General features: G+C 45.7%; 1 protein-coding gene across 1 annotated transcript; it reads right to left on the minus strand.

The window, feature by feature from the left end:
- Positions 1 to 3,214: 3,214 nt before the first annotated feature.
- LOC107185000 (TBC1 domain family member 22B-like) lies at positions 3,215 to 17,706 on the minus strand. Its single transcript, XM_015571883.1, has 3 exons — positions 16,923 to 17,706; positions 16,549 to 16,644; positions 3,215 to 5,135 (listed from the first exon to the last, which is right to left on the minus strand). Exons 1-3 carry the CDS (start codon positions 17,067 to 17,069, stop codon positions 5,007 to 5,009), a joined length of 372 nt encoding a protein of 123 aa, XP_015427369.1. The 5' UTR covers positions 17,070 to 17,706; the 3' UTR covers positions 3,215 to 5,006.
- Between the last annotated feature and the right edge of the window lie 238 nt (positions 17,707 to 17,944).

Consider the following 17,944-nt stretch of genomic DNA (forward strand, 5'->3'; position numbering starts at 1 on the left):
CAACCTGTGGGTCGCGACCCCTTTGGGGGTCGAACGACCCTTTCACAGGGGTCACCTAAGACCATCGGAAAACACATATATAATTACATATTGTTTTTGTGATTAACCACTATGCTTTAATTATGTTCAATTTGTAACAATGAAATTGGGGGTCACCACAACATGAGGAACTGTATTAAAGGGTCACGGCATTAGGAAGGTTGAGAACCACTGCTTTAAGCACTCACATCCTTTAACTTGCTAAATATCAGTGTCTAGTTCAAATATTCATTACCCATCTGATTTAAAAAATATATGTATTTTCCACCGTTTGGTCGATTTGCATATTAAGCTTTTGTTATATAGGATAGCCTGGTCAGTGTGGCTCAGTGATTGAGTGTTGACCTATGAGGTTCGATTCCTGGTCAGGGCACATGTTTGGGTTGCAGGCTCCATCCTTAGTGTGGGGCGTGCAGGAGGCAGCCAATCAATAATTCTGTGGATTCATTGATGTTTCTCTCTCCCCCTCCTTTTCCCTTCCTCTCTGAAATCAATAAAAATATATTTTTAAAAATGATGAACTGCACATCGACTATAAACTGTTCTGATTCTGTGTTAATTTCATCTTTCTCATCATGAGTCTAAAAGCCTCCATTTGGTACCTATGGCAGCTTCCAAAACTGTCTCTGTATAGATGTAGATGTAACCAATGCTGACTCCATCTTTGTATGCCCCTTTCTTTTGAATTTCCATGTTCTTTTTTTTTTTTTTAAATATATTTTATTGATTTTTCACAGAGAGGAAGGGAGAGAGATAGAGAGTTAGAAACATCGATGAGAGAGATACATCGATCAGCTGCCTCCTGCACATCTCCCACTGGGGATGTGCCCGCAACCCAGGTACATGCCCTCGACCGGAATCGAACCTGGGACCTTTCAGTCCGCAGGCCGACGCTCTATCCACTGAGCCAAACCGGTTTTGGCAATTTCCATGTTCTGAACCTGACCTCGATAGTCTCAGCCAGAACCAAAGCCTTATGGTTAATGATTAGTTATGTCCTATAAGCTTATACAATATAACCATAGAGATTCCTGTCAGTAAAAGGCCAGAATAAATATCAAAGTAGGTGCTGGTGTCAATTGGAAGCAGTTTACCATCATAAGACCAGGAGGTATGCTCCCTTAGGCTTGTGGCTCAATAGTAGTTCAGCTCTACTATAAACATTTACTGTAACAACTGCCCAGCAGCGGTGATTACCTGCACAGACTGTGGGCCACTTTCCACGCTGACCCACTCTTCCTGTAACTTACTCTACAAGTCCTGTTATAATCAATGGACTTGCCTGCCTCGTTTTCTGGTCTCAAGATACCTTCTCGGTCCGGTGGTCATTGTACCTCCGTCCCTTCGGACAGTCTCCAGCTGGGAACTGAGTGTCGTAAGTCCTAAGAAGAGATATCAAGGGCTCAGTTACTGGGGTTTAGCTTGGTTTCTGACTCCAATCCTTAAAGCTTTACAAAGATGCTGGACATGCAAAGTCCAACTCAAATACTGTCAGCAAGAGGCTCTTGCCTCAGGAGCAAATGAGTTCACTATTTGAGTAATCTGTCACCATCCCTTCCCAGATGAATACAAGCCAAGGTGGGGCCTATTTAAGTAGAGCTGTAGAGATTTAGATTACAGAAACATTAGGTCCACTGTAGGTCAGAGTATGCAAGAGTTAGTTTTCAAATTTTCATCAACTTTCTAATCATGACCAAACATATTTCAGAAAAATGCTTGACTTTCTACATAAATGAAAATCAGAATTTTGAATGAAGACTAATTCAGAATAGTTATTTTTTCTGGAACATTTAATGGCTTCAAGTGCAAACAATATCAAGTAGAAATACCGTCCATGTTTTATGATAATGGTTAAATTCCAAGGTTAACTGTAAACAGTCACTTGAATTTCAAAGTCAGATACCCTTTATATGCTCATGGGAAAGTCTGGTCTCTATTATCAACTCTCCTTAAGTTTATTATAGATTGCTACCTGGATCCTGGTATCTATTCTTCCCTTCCTCCATAGTAACAGAATCCTGATTTTGAGCCAGGTACATGGCTGCCTGAACTAACTAATCCCCCAACCTCCCTTGCAACTAGGGGTGACCTATTATGGGGTTGAATTCTGACCTGTGAGTCTTAAGAGGAGTTATTATGGGGTACCCTTCTGGAACCTTCCATAAAACACTTCTGGCACATTTCCTGTTTCTTTCTTTGTCCCTTCTTTAATCCATCCTGTTGCTTGGAAAGTGGATGCAGTAGCTAGAGTGTTAGTTGGTCGTCTTGACCATGAAGACCGAGAGAAGTCTGGGTTCCTAAAGGCTTTGTGAAACAGATTCATCCCATGACCCTGGGTTGCCTACTTTTAGACTTTTATGTGAGAGGAATTTCCATGTTGTGTAAGCCAGTTATTTATTTTCTTAAATATATGTTTATTGATTTCAGAGAGGAAGGGAGAGGGAGAGATAGAAACATCAAAGATGAGAGAGAATCACCGATTGGCTGCCTCCTGCACAGCACCTACTGGGGATCAAGCCTGCAACCTGGGCATGTGCCCCGATGGGGAATCGAACTATGACCTCCTGGTTCATAGGTCACTGCTCAACCACTGAGCCACACTGGCTGGGCTAAGCCAGTTATTTTTGGCTTTTGTTAGATATAGCTGAATTTAATCCAAATGACTGAAACCAAGAAACACTCTCAAATGAGCCCTAGGAAGAAGTTCCAGGTGAAGAAACCATTCCAATCTATACTGCAGACAAAGACACAGTCAGCTGCCTTTCTGGATTCAGGTTACTAAGAGGAAAACCAACCAACAACCAAAAGAGAAGAAACCTTAATGAAGACCCTAAGTGTAGGGCCAGTCTTGGAACACATTTTAGTTCTGAATGGTTTGGTGGGAAAACAGTGTGATGGACAAGTTAACTCCTTTCGGACAAGTTAATCCACGTAAAGTGCTGGTCCCCGTGTTTGGCACATGGCGAGGTGCTCTCTCAGCCATTAGGAGCCACGTGACCACTCAGTCTGCTTCCAGTGTCCTTCCCCGAGGCGGGCGCGGTGGGCCTGCTGATGTCCCCTGCCTGCCTTACGGAAGGCCCATCCCCACACTTACTAGTATCAACAGGAAACAAACCTAGAAAAGGGAGACTCCTTAGTTCCAGGTTACACAAATCCACAGGAGAAAAACCAGCAGCGGAGGAGGAAATCCACTCTTTATTTACAATTCTTTCACTTTACCCACAATTTCCCATACAAACATAAAAACTAAAAAAATAAAACCACCACTTGGGAACATAAGTGTCTTTCTTCAGTCCAGCTGAGGCTGGGCCCCGGGCCCGCTCTGCGGAGGAGACTGAGGCACACGGCGGGGAGGGCGCAGGGTTAGGAAGGATGCCTGAGAAACAGCTCCAGATGAGAGACAAGACGCCTGTGAGTGGCTCTGCTGGCAGACACCAGGGTGTCACCCCTGGGACACGGCTTGGCTTCCCAAGAAGATGACAGCTGCATGCCACCATCCCCCACTGCTCCGCTACCGAATGCCAAACATCGAACAGGAGTCACACATCTCGTGAGCTGGATGGGATGTGATCACAATGGTGGGGACACCAAATGCCTCCCTCTGAGAAGAGCCCAAAACCCCAGGGACACACAGGAAACCCCTTTCCTTGGCACTGACAGTCAGTCACAGCTTCTGTCCTGAATACAATGCTGACTTACAAATGTAAAAACAAAAGCCCTCCCCGATTCTGGGGGAAAGGCAGGGGCTACAAACATGCAGAAGGGCTTCTGCCTCTGTGGTCCTCTCTCTGGGAGGCTAGGGTGAAGAGGGGGGAGCTCTGACTGAAGGCAGGAAGGAGCAGGGCAGAGGCTCCACCAGGGCCGGGGAGGGGAGTCAGAGGGGAGGAAAAACAACTGAGACACTGAGGCTCAGCATGGCTGCCTCTGGTTTCACAGCAGCTCCATCTGCTCAGCACAGCCCACTCACTTCCCTCCCGCCCAGGAGGGCATCCAGAAACCAACCTGCTGGCAACGTCACCTGCGCTGGTGACGCGGATTGCTTTCACAAGTTGATGCGCATTATAAATATAAAATCATATCTGCTACAAAGAGGACATATATTTGTACATCTTTACCCATATACATAATAACACAATTTACACATAATATCTTGGAGTGGGTCGTCATGGAAAAGGCTTGGAGAGGTAAGGAGACCCTTCTCCCTCCCCCGCCCTGTCCTTCTCAAGGGACGCTTGCACACTCGGTCGCTGGGCCTTTCCCAGCTGGTGTGATGGGCTAGTCTGGACGAAGAAATTCAGACAGGCAACTCAATGTTGGGTGGGCATTCCCACGCATGAACACAAGCGCACGCTCACATACTAGTGAGAAAAGGAGAAATAAAACCCCTAGCCCTTGGGTACAGGCTCTTCCCAGTTATAAGCATCCGTGTCTCCTCCATCTGAGAACAATGGTCTTGAAAAGCTGCCCCTCACTGGCTCAGACCAGGGCAGCAGGTAAAGGGCTAGGAACCGTGGACAGGGGAGAGGGGCTAGGAATATTTTGAAAACATAAGGCGTTTCTGACCTGTGATCAAATCAAACTATGTCACAAAAAGCAACAATATCAGTTGGGGTTGGGAGGCAAGAGACAGCCAGTCCATGGATGGTCAATGTAAGTGAAGACCCTGAGCCTTCCCCTTCATTTCTCCAGTTTCTTTTAAAGGGGCAGACAACCCTGTACCTCTTTTTCAGTCCTCTCCCAGAGCTGGCCCATGCACGTGGCATGGAATACTGACAGCGGTCCAGGAGACCCATCCAGAGACATGGAGTGGTGGATAGGCACACCAAAAAGTTAAGACCTGGGCGGCGGATGTGAGCTTTTTACAGCAGGAGTGGTTCCTGGTCCAGTCCACGGCTCGCACAGTGGCCACAGTGATCAGATTGCCATCAGAGACGGGGGCAGTCTGGGTCCCCATGGGGAGATAGCACCTATCGACGGTAGTGATTGGGGGCGTCGGCGAACATGTACTTGAGCCTGTATGCCTCAGCGAGGAGCAGCCCGATCTCTTCGTTGCCCCAGTGTATCGTAGGTAGGTTTTGTAGCAGCATGAGGAGACCCTGAAACGCAAGAAAGGACTTTGCTCATCCCGGGACCACAGAGCAATGGACCCATAGGTCCTGGACGGGTCCCTTTCTCTGTCCCACATCCTGACAGGTGGGGCCTCCCTCCTCCCAAGCAGCACACGGCCCTCTGTCCCCAGGAAGCACTGAAAAGCCTCTGCTGATTTCCCAATCCACTAACACCTGCCTCTTTAAAAATATTATAAATAGAGAATGACAACAGTAAATATGGATATTTAAAAAATAAAAATAATCACTCATCATCCAAATATCTCCCTAATTTTGAAGTATTCCTTTTCAGTCTTTTCACATGCATATTTCTTTAAATAGTTGTAATCATAATTAGGATTTCATGTGATTTCAGATAAATTTTTACCTATAATTATCATGTTTTTCCATGCAGCCTTCAAAAATGATTACATTCAATATTAGTATTGTCATGTGGCTATACTAATTTATGCAACCATGTCCCTTTTGTTAGTAACTTAATTTGCTTCCTTTAAAAGAAAAACAAAAACATTTACTAGTACTGGCAACTGCTACATATCCTTCTGCATGGACACTTTTCTCGCAATACAATGTTACTTGCAATCACCCTATTCCTCCCCCTGTTCTCCAAGACCATCCCCAACCTCCTGCTTAACTCTCACTGTTCCCATGTACAGGCCTCCTCCAGCCGGGTCCATTCAGCCACGTCTGCTTGTGCTCCCTGGTTTAACTTATGTTCTTCCTTTCACTTGGAACACCTCTTCTTTTAAAACTCCACCCATCTAAACTCTATTAGTTTTCAAAGCACAGGTCCCTCAAACAGCTCCATGGAGACCACTATTAAAGAGGACATTGGAATAAAAATGAATGTGAGATTTTAGGTTCTCTCGGTATTTAGTTACCTACGCTATTGCTGCTGCTTCAAGTTCTTTCTCTGCCTCTCTTTCTGAACTGGATATTCTTGTTATTTTTCTGATTATAAAAGTAATTGTAGCAAGACACAAACCCCAGAGCCATAAACTTACTGAGATTTGATTACATATAATTATAAAAACCTTAATGTGTCAAGGCACCAAAAATAAAAATAAAGTATAAGAAACTAACTATAAGGAAATACGCATAACACCTGTAAAAGATGAAAGGTTAATACCCAAATCAAAGAGTGCCTACATACCAGTAAGAAAAAAGGGAAACAACCAAGTAGACAAATGGCTGGGCTGATGGCCCACCCACAGGCTGTGGTGCCTTAGCAATGTTTTGTAGTGTAAAGGCCTTGCCCATCTTTATGAGGTTTCTTCTTTCAGCAACAGAAACTTAGCTGGCTTTATCATACTGTTAACGCATCACTGCAATGTATGGCCAATATGACTAAGTTCTGATTAATTCTGGATTCTGCCCTAAACTTTCCTTCTTTCTCCCATTCCTAGAAAATGGATATAAATGCAGGAGTGGAAGCAGTCATCTCAGACCCTAAGGTTTTAGAGCCACGTGCCGAAGATGGTAGAGCAACAAGCCAGAAGAGTCAAAGAAAAGTAAACAACTATCTTGTTTTAAGCCACTGTTATTCTACGGTTTTGGTTACAGGACAGTTTAAATCATCTTAAGAAATACAGGCCATGTATAACAAAATCAGAAACACCCATGGTGTTTGACCCAGGACTCTATGTCGGGGTCCCTCTCCTCGGGAAATATTCACACTCCTGTATAAAGGTAGTGACTGCATCACTGCTCCCAATAGCGGAATGACACCAGAGAAGTCTCCTCCTTATGGGAATAGTTAGATAGACCGTGGCTATCCATATCATGAAATACAGGCAGCACCTGTAACAAATGAAGTAGGACTCCATGCACCAAGGTAAAAAATAGCTAAGACATTTTTAGGAGGAAAAAAGAGGAAGATGTAGGAAAATACGTATAATATAGAATCACTTAGGTAAATGGGAAAACATAATATATTTATAATTTATATATGTATATGAGTGTATAAAAACTTTAAAAAACCTATATTGGTGTATAAAAACTGTAGAGGGCTAGGCACTTGCTTTTGGGGAAGTGAGACTTTCACTTTATCATTATACTTCTCTATCTTTCAAGCCTTTTGTTTTCAATGTTTACAATAAAGTCTCAATACACATTTTGTGGAAGTTTCATTTAGTAAAAAGAAAAAAGCAGAAAATAAAATACCCATAACTTCATAATCAAGAGGAAGCTATTTTGCAATGTTTTGGCATATTTCCTTCCAGTCCTTTTTCTGCACATTTTACACAGTTGAAATAGTTCCTTTATGTAATGTTGAATCTATTTAGTGTTTATCATAAGCATTTCCTCTAATATTAAGAACTCCTTGTAGACATTCTCAATGGCCAATTTTCCATGATGCAGATGTACCATCATTTATTCTACATCTTCCTGTTTTGAGCACTTGATTATTTCTGGTTTTTCACTATAATGAAATTATAATGAACAGCCTTATGCATAAAGCCATATTTTAGACTATTTTCTTGGGCTAAAGTCCTAGGAATGAAATTACTATGTCAGAGGGCATGAATATTTTAAAAGTACTTAACACTCATCCAGAAAACGCATTCCAGAAAAATGCTCATTTCCCAGATCTCCACCAGCACTGAATACTATCATTAAAAAAACTCCGTCCCTGAGATCTCCAAGCCTGAGAATAAAACTCGAAGACTTAAGTCAAAATGGTGGTAAACCCACAGGAAGAACAAGAGAAAGCAATCAGTCTATCTGCTTCTCTATCTGCCCATACTCTCCTGTCAACTTATTTTTTAAAATATTTTTAAAATTAATTTCAGAGAGGAAGGGAGAGGGGAGAGAGAAATAGAAACATCAATGATGAGAGAGAATCATTGATCTGCTGCCTCCTGCACGCCTGACATTTGGGATCGAGCCCACAACCCAGGCATATGCCCTTGACCAGAATTGAACCTGGAACCCTTCAGTCCGCAGGCTGACGCTCTATCCACTGAGCCAAACCAGCTAGGGCCAAACTTCTTTTTTTAAAATGTTGTCCTTGGAATATAATACCCTCCCCCATGAACTCCCTGACTCCCCTTTGACCCCTCTTCTGCTTCCTATGCCTTCCCCCAAAGGCCCCACCCAAACTCCTCAGGGAGTCAACTTTTATTCTAACTATAAGACTCTCTATTACAGAGGTCTTGACCCTTTCTGTACCTCAGACTCTGGCTACTTGGTGAAGCCTATCTTTAGCTGTATGGTAAAGTCATTTTCAGAATAATGGTTTTAAATACATAAAATGAAATACACAGAATCACATAGACCAGTTAAATTGAAATATAGTTATCAAAATGTTTTTTTACTAAAAAACGTTTTTATTTCAGAGAGGAAGGAAGAGGCAGAGAGAAATAGAAACACTAATAATGAGAGAGAATCATCGATAGGCAGCCTCCTGCACACCGCCTGCCTCACCCCCAAGGGATCAAGCCTGAAACCTGGGCTTGTGCCTGACCAGGAATTGAACCCTGACCTCCTGGTTCATAGGTTGATGCCCAACCACTGAGCCACACTGGCCGGGCTTATCAAATATTTTAAAAACAAATTTGTGGTATTATAATGTATATACTTCATTAATATATTCTATAAGAAGATCTAATGGCAGATTAACTACTATAATTTCAAACTAGTAATAAACAATGTTATAATCAGTGACAGAGACAGGTACTACTAATATTACTGTGCTTTGTTGCCCACACTCATTACTGCAGGAAACACTAACTTTGAATTAGGGGTCACTGAAGAGAAAACTAATTATGTTCCATTCACATCCAGGGATCTCCTGACTTCTAAATGTGGACCCTATGTTAAGGTCCTTGTTCTTCTTGCCCTTCTCTTGATCCATACCACAGCTAACAAGAACTCTTATACTTCCTTCCAGAGTCTAGTTTAACACTCAGGTTAATGCTAAAATTAATTTTTTTAAATATTTTTTCATTGATTTCAGAGAGAGGAAGGGAGAAGAGAGAGAGAGAAACATCAATGATGAGAGAATCATTTTGATCGGCTGCCTCCTGCATAACCCCTACTGGGGATCAAGCCCACAACCTGGGCACGTGTCCTTGACTGGAATCGAACGTGGAACCCTTCAGTCCGCAGGCCGAAGCTTTATCCATTGAAACAAACCAGCTAGGACATTAATACTAATTTTTAACTTAATTAATTCATTGGAGAAGTTTTTTATTGATTTTTGTTGGCATAGAATCTCATTCCCACTTTCAATCAACTCGCTGGGTGAGGCCATGTCGCTATTCTATTTCATTTTTATTTTTTAATAAATTTTTATTGATTTCAGAGAGAAAGGGAGAGGGAGAGAGAGAGAGAAACATCAATGATGAGAGAATCATTGATCAGCTGCCACCTGCACGCCTCCCACTGAGGATTGAGCCCACAACCCAGGCATATGCCCTTGACCATAATCGAACCTGGAACCCTTCAGTCTGCAGACCGATGCTCTATCCACTGAGCCAAACCGGCTAGGACGCTATCCTATTTCTTGAGGCATACCTCACTGACTCCGAACCAGCCCTGAACTGAAGAAAGGATATTTGCTTAGCCTCACCCAGAACATAAGCACCAAGAGGCCTGGAGACTCAGTGAGACCCTTAGGGCTTCAAGTGATCATCGCACTTGCCATCCAACCAGTGTAAGAGCTTAAGCGGATGCAGGAACTCTTAGAAACACATGGGTCCAAGCCTCATTCCTGGGGTTTTGGATTCTAAATACTTAGGATGGGACCCGGCAACCCACACTTTTCACAAATGTCTCCAATGATTCCAACAGGCAACCAGGTCTGGGGTTCCACTAGAGCAGCGGTTCTCAACCTGTGGGTCGCGACCCCTTTGGCGGTCCAATGACCCTTTCACAGGGGTCGCCTAAGACCATCCTGCATATCAGATATTTACATTACAATTCATAACAGTAGCAACATTACAGTTATGAAGTAGCAACGAAAATAATTTTATGGTTGGGTCACAACATGAGGAACTGTATTTAAAGGGCCAGAAGTTGAGAACCACTGCACTAGAGGTACTAAGCAGCTCTTGATGGAATAAAAGCACACTTGAGATCCCAAGGAAGGATACCTTAGATGTCACAGAGAGTGACCTTTCATTAAATACATGAAGGTAAATCCATAAAACAAAATACCTTGCAGCCACATTATTCATGTTTTCAAAATTTTTGCACAGCATGTACTCATGTACTGTGTAAAAAATACAAATTTGGGGAAATGATGTTTATCCATACTTTTTGACATTCTAGAACGCCACTATATTTTGTAAAGTGGTAAATAGAGGTTACAGAACAAAGTATACAAAATGATTTAATTAAAAGTTATGTACATACAATATGTATTTACTCATATAGATTTGCATAATGAAATGTCTGGAAGGAAATATATCACCTTTATGTGGTAAGATTTCAGGTACCTAATTTTTTTCTTTTTACATACTGGTATTTTTAATTTTTTATAGTGGTTACATACACATAAAATTGATAAACAAAAGCAACCGATAAAGGGATGATCTTTCTAGAAAAGACTATACTTTGCTGGGATAAGAGCTACCAGTAATTTCCAATTCTTCTAGCCGTGCTAGAAGCCTTCCAGAAACCTGGAAATAATTCTACCCCGTATTCCTCCCCTCCAGAGTCTAGTTTAACACTCCTCACCTCCCCCAAGGGCAGTGAGGCTTAGGTGTGAGGAACCATTCTGCCACCTGGTGGCCATGCCTAGGAATGCACCCCCACCGTAGTGCTGTAACAATGGGAAGGTGTTAATCACAAATCAGGTGCTTTTAGCTAGAGGTAGAGAAGAGGCACTGCCTGGGCTGGGAACCACTGAAGATTTGTTACAAAGCCAGCTCATGGGAGCACTAAGTATGACATGCTTAGATGAAACACTGAGCTTGTGAGAAGACAGCTTGTGGGGCAAGCAGCAGAGACAGTTCCAAATTAATGGAAAGGGGCAACGGCTTTCACAGAAAAAAAACTGAAAATGGGTGAAAAGTAGAAAAGGGTCTGGCTCAGGTACCTGCTGAAAACTCACAGATCACAAAGGAAAAGAAATACAGCAGAGGAGAAATTTGAGCTGTATCTTGGCTATGATGGGGAACGGGGGTGACAATTAGGTAAGGAAGGGCCAAGAGAGAAGAAGGGATAGTAGGTAATAAGCAAAGAGACTTTGGTAAGGAAAAGACACAGGGAAAACCCATTAGAGAATGCTCAACAGATGGAAGAATTGCAGATGAAGAGGGAGAAATCTAGGATAATAATTGTTATAATGGTAGTACGTACTACATGCTGGGCATTTACCACATACCAGGCAGAGCCTGGATGCTTCATCTTTACTCTGTATTAACTTATTCCATCATCACATACACTCTGAGATACATATTAGTCCATTTTACAGATGAGGAAATTGAGGCACAGAGGTTAAGGAACTTGCCCAGGGTCAGAGTAGTGCTGGGCTGGGATCTGAACCCAGGTAATCTGTGAGTGAGAACTGGTGCTCATAACCACTATTCTACATACTGCTTGCTTTGGAGTGAGAGGGAACTGGGGCATAATGTAGAAGGAACAAAAAGAAAAGAAATCATAGCAGAGGCTGCTTGAAAGAAATCTGTAGTTGATTAATTACTCAGTGTAAGGGCCAAGCACCACCAAAGATAGGATGTATAATTATTGACAGCAAAAGACCTTAAGGCCACATAAAATATATACTGTTAAATAAGATTCTGTGGTAAGAATCACTTAGCAATACGGGAACATACTTTGCAAATGTATATGTATTCAGGCATGTAAATATACTTTCTTAGTCAAATAAGTAGTTTAAAACAAATCCTTCCTGTTTTGAAAACCAGTGAGGTAGCAAAACAATTCCCCTGGTTTCAATTTTCAAACACGTGTCCTTTATGTAAACTTCGTGAGAGCCAAACTCATTCACTGGTTTCCCCAGCATCAGAGCACCTGGTAGTGCATCTGGAAAGTTTCCCCTCAGAGAACGCCATGGAGTCCCCCTCCAGGGCTTACTCTGTCTCCGTCCTTTCTCACACTAGCCTCAGGGCTCTCTCTGAACCTCTGGGCTGGATTCAAATGGGCAATTTACTGGATATCTGTTTGGGCAACATTCCACGATCCCAAACAGAAGTTCCTGCAGAAGTAATGGGTGGATGCCATCTGGTTCGAGGGATTTATTTACATTTAGTTGTTATTTAGGCCTGAAACATCCCTTGGGCTTAGCACTGTTTCATTTAATAACTCTGACCAGTGTCCTCCAAAAGACATTTTCAGAGTGGGAATCTCTCCAAGGCTTTCCATAAGATGAAAGCAAAGGATCTGAGGCCAGCTGCTACTTTGGTTTACAGTCATCAGCTGGGCCAAGGTGACTTCCTTGCCAGTTCCCGTTTTACAGAGTTGAGGAATTTTGATGCTTGGTCCTTGGAGTCCCCTTGAGATCAGTCCTGAGACACCTGCCCTGCCATCTCTGCGGGGGATCCTGCTCTCTGGGCTCTCGCAGATACTGTCCTGAGATGGCTTTTTAGACTGCAGGGTGACCAGTGGATGCAGTGTTACAGCCAAATCCTTTCCAGGCTACCTGGAGTTTACTCTATTCTGTACAAATCCTAAAAAATATATAGATTAGGGATTTATTACAAAATACAAAGTGTTAGTTTTTCATCGTCACTGATTCAAGAAAACAGGGTGATGAGTCCTGGGTGCTGGGGACTAAAAGCCAGCTCTGGAGCTGACCAATAGGCACTAACTTACGACCTCCAACAAGCGGCCATTCTCGAGGGCAGCTCCACCCGCCCCTTCTCCACTGCATGCTCAGAGGAATGGGTCCCAGGGTAATGTGCATCTTGAAAGACCGGGGAAGAGATCCAAAAGTCTGACCTTGATGGGCCGTGATGACCTTGATGACCCTGCAGGGCGGGCCAATAATGGTGGCCATGCTGCAGTGAGGATGGTGGCATGAAGGCTTCGGCCACTGTGATCTTGGCTTGCTCGCTTGAACGTGGACTTGCTCTACTACGTTCAGTCCTCCCAGTGTCAGTGGGGCCATCATCAATGGAGCGAGTCAAACAGAAGATCTCGCACATGTGCCAATGCTGCCGGGGATCTGCTTGTTCTCTTCCCCATGGTCAGAGCCACTCTCCCTGCACCCTCGGGCACCTCCTCTCCAGCCCTATTTGTTCACCCAGGATTAGCAGAGCCTGTTTACTCAAGTAAGTTAAAAAGCACTCAGACTTGGGTGCTAAACTCTGTCTCGCCTCACTGCTCCCAGACTCAGGAGAACACTGAGGGAGCAGTGATTATGACAGTAAGCTGTCTGCAGGGCTATATGCGCAGCACACCGTTCTACCCACGTCATGTGCATTACTTTGTATAATCCTCATAATAGCCCTAGGAGACAGGAACTCTTATCTTTTACAGGTAAGAAAACTGAGGTACCGAACGCCAATTTACTTCTTAAGGTTGCATACCTAGAAAAGCGGCAGAGCTAGGATTTGACCCAAGTAGACCAGCTCCAGAGAAGGTGGCTTAGTGCTGTTCTATTCCACATAGTCCCCACCTCCTGGAGGAGGGCGGCTGCTTCCCGACGCCCTGCACTGCCCTCCCTCCCCGCCGGGTCCCTCCCTGCTCTCTAAGAGTGACAAAGGGCTGGTCTGCTGAAACCGCCACCACTCTAACTTTTACCTCCGCAGTGACTTCATCTGGTTTTCTTTCGAGTCACTGCAGCTGTAGCCCTAAACCTTCCCTCCCAGGCTAGGCCCGCTGGCTCTCTGGGATGCCTGGATTCATCGACAGAGCTTCCTGGGTGGTGATTTCACTACAGGCAGCCTATTCTCTGCAGAGGTCCCGGGCCAGGGTCTCACTATTTGACACAATGCTCGTGTGCTCCGCGCCATGCTTGTCTCCTGAAGGACACCTCCTGTCTATCCTAGCACAGTCAGACCCACTTTTTTCTTTTATTATTCACAGAATTATAGAATTGTGGGGCTGGGAGGAACTGTGCAGATTACCCAGTTCCATCGCCTGTTCTATTTGGTCTAAAAGAAAGAGGTGAAACTCCTCTCCGAGTAGAACTGTGTGTTAACACAGCAGCAGACAAAAGCTCCATTGTTATTCTGAGGCTTGTTGCAGAAAGACCTCAAATCCATCAGATAATCGAATAGGCTACCCAGGAAAGAACATCTCTGCGTCTAACACAGTTTCAAAGTCACAGACTATTATTCTGTGCTCTGTCGATACTGTGAATCACTAACAGCCGTTCCAGGAATCCCCTCCACCCCCCGGGCTAATCTGGGAAGCGCTTTTATCACATGTGACAAGGCCCTCTGAGCCTGGCTCATGATAACTCAATTAGATCCCCTGCTCCCGATACCCTGCTCCACTTCAACCACATTATCAAAATTGAGAGCTCACCCAGCACATGGCCACTGCAGCCCCTGGTGCTCATTCATCCCGGACGTCACATATGCTGCCTGCTGGCAGGAGCTGTGGCTCTTTATCAGCTGCCTGCAGCCTTGGCACCACGGCTGGCATCTACTCACAGACGCTGCTCTTTCCTTTTTCTTCCAAAGTCCTTTTGGGCAAGTCAGGTCCTGTCTTTCCATCTACCTGCTGGGCAGGTTTCTGCTCTTTAGCGTCCTAATACCAATTAGAGTGGGCCTGCTCGGGGAGCACATGGCGATGCTCTGCTCTTGTGAACTCAACACCTTGGCTAGTAATTAGACCTTAGAGAAGCACTCAGCCCTCTCAGGCTTTCTTCCCTGCTTTTGGAAGAAATAGATGCCCATTTGGAAAAAAATCACCTTCTGTTCAGGGATGTACAAAGCAGAAAAATAAAAGCCCACTACTGTCCCCAGAGATAACCACCATGAGAACCTCCAGGCCTTTCTCTTTGCAGACCGCAGAGCCGGCAATCTCTCATCAGTTCCCAAGCCTCTCAATGTATCCTATGCCCAAGACTCTTGGAGCAGCTGCCAGCATCCCATCACCTCACATCTGCCCTGCACCCTCACCCAAGGCTTCCAGGTTGCTGCCCTCACTGGTCATCCGCTCTCCCTCCTTGCTCCGCCCACCTCTTCTCCCTGGCCTCTTGGTGTAGGAGAGTGTGCGAAAGACCTGGTCCTTGTCTCTCCTCTGTCCACACTCACTTCCTCCACACAACCACCATTCTGGCTTTCAGGTCTTCTAGCCGAAGGCTGCTAAACATACATGTCTAGTACAGACTCGTGGATTGATCTGTCTATCCTACATCTCCATCTGGATGTCTAACGGTAGTTCAAATTCAACATGCCCAAAGCTGGACTCCAGATCTTCCTCCGTACACCTGCTCCCTGTCGCCTTCTCATAAACTGTGCAGTCAAACTGACTCACCCTTTCTGTTATGCTAAAATCCCTGTTGGCTCTACTTGTGAAATATATCCAAGTTCTGGCCACTTGTCACACTTTCACTGCCACCATCCAGGTTCACACCACCCTCATGTCTCACCTGGAGGACCACCATGGCCTCCTGGGTGGTCTCCTGCCCCCACCCTCGCCCACGCCCACAGTCGCATAGAAGCCAGATTGATCCCTCGAGTGATCATGTCCCTTGTCTGCTCAAACACTCATACGGCTCCCCTTCTGCTCAGAGAAAAAGCCATAGACCTACAGTGTCTACAAAGTCCTCTGTGATCTGATCCCTGGTAAGTTCCCTGGCCTCACCTCTGTCGACTCTTCCCCTGGATCACTGTGCTCCAGCCCCTCCCCCAGTTCCTTCAACTGCAGGCATGCACTGCTTGAAGGCCTTTGCACTGGCTGTTCCCTCTGCCTGGATGCTCCTCCCCAGATGATCATATGGCTGGCTCCCTCTCCTTCCCAAGCCTTTGCTCAAATGTGACCCTATCCTGACAACTTCACTTGAAATGGCAACCTACCCCTTCCCTGCTACCTAATAAACCCTTTATCCTGCTCTACATTAGAGATTTTGTCTTTTCACCTTCTAACATTCTTTCTAATTTACTATGCTTGTGTTTGTTGTAAGTCTCTCCCAGCTAGTATGTAAGCTCCCTGAGAACAGAGATGTCTGTCTGTTTTACTTTCCAGTGTGTCCTAGCACACAGCAGGCAGTGAACAAATGCCTGGCGGGGCCTGAATGACGTCTCCTAGGCCTGCCCAGCAGGTCTGCAGCCGCCTTTCTGGCACTAAGACCCTTTCATACTGAAGGGCGCTAGGCCCCTGTGACTGCTGCCAACTGGGAGAGGCATCCTCTTCCGAGCATCCTTCCCCTAGCCCCTTCCCAGCTGGGCACCTGCTGGGGCACCTTCTGCCTGTCCAGCCCCACTGACGGGACGCTCCCACCTGACGCCCAGCCCAGCCCAGGCCGAGAGCCTCCACTCACCTGGAAGTCCTCCTCATCCAAGATCTCTTTCCTCCACTTGATCAAGAAAGCTGCACACACGTACAGGTGGAAGTGGGAGAACCCCTCTGGCTCAGACTGGGGAGGCAAAGAACAGAGTTAGGTCGCCAAGCCCTGACCAGGAGCGGCGCTAGTCCTCTGGGGCCCAGCCCGCCTGCAAGGTGGGAATGCAGCGCAGCACCCGTCTCGTGGCTAGGCAAACGGGGCCTGAAGAGACTGAGCAGAGGCCCTGCCTGTGAGGCTCAGGCAGACACGAAGCAGGAAGGAGTGGGGACTCCTGCGCAGCTACACTGCACCCCAGGCCAGAGAGGGCGCCCCGGGACAGTCTGGCGTGGAGGGAGGGCATCGCTTCATACCTGGTATGTGTCCCACAGGCGGATGGTGCAGCGAAGGGGAAGCTCCCGCATAAGCAGGTTGTTCATCCAACGAAAGGCAAACTGTAGGTATTCCACCTCGTACCGCCTGAAGTGATTATGTACCTGCTCTGAAACAGGAAGTGTCATCGGCCCGGGGCACAGCCTGGGGGGTCAGATCCTGAAAAAGTCCAGGAGCCTAGAAGGCAATTTCCATTTCTTTCCATCCCTCCCCCGGGAAGCCAGGCAGAGTGGACTGTGCTTGGTGTTTGGTTCCACCGTCTCACATACAGCAGCACTGACAGTAACTCAGCACCACTGGCACAGCCCACAGTGATAGTCCAGGCGCCTTCTTCCTGCCCAGGGCTGCTTGAGCCACAGGAGACACACGGTTCACTTGGCTGCTTGACCTTATCACTCAGCAGAAGAGGCAGAATGGAAAGGAGCGGGGTCACCTTGGCCCTTCCCGCCAGCGAGGATTTCCCCCTCAGCCTCCCTGACAGGTGGCAACAGCAGGGACTTGGCTGCTGGCGAGAGAGGCTTGCTGACCCCCCTGGAGTTAAGTGATTCACCAGGAAGTGCTTCGCACACTGCACAGAGGCCAACGCTCCCCCTCCCACCCCTGGCGTCTGTGTGGTGTTCTGGAACAACCCCACAACAATCCTGATCCCTGTTTTCCACGACAGCCCTTCAAATAATACTTAATCAAATTTTGTTATATCACTATCCTCCTCAGTTTCCTAACCTATAAAATGGGGATGCTCACCCACACCTCAGAAAGTTTGGGAGACTTTCTAAGATAAAATGAGAAAATAGCCCTGGCTGGTTTGTCTCAGTGGATAGAGCGTCAGCCTGCGGACTCAAGGGTCCCAGGTTCGATTCCGGTCAAGGGCATGTACCTTGGTTGCGGGCACATCCCCAGTGGGGAGTGTGCAGGAGGCGGCTGATCGATGTTTCTCTCTCATTGATGTTTCTAACTCTCTCTCCTTCTCCCTTCCTCTCTGTAAAAAATCAATAAAATATAT

The sequence above is a fragment of the Myotis davidii genome, unplaced genomic scaffold, assembly GCF_000327345.1.
Source record: "Myotis davidii unplaced genomic scaffold, ASM32734v1 scaffold289, whole genome shotgun sequence".
NCBI lineage: Eukaryota > Metazoa > Chordata > Mammalia > Chiroptera > Vespertilionidae > Myotis > Myotis davidii.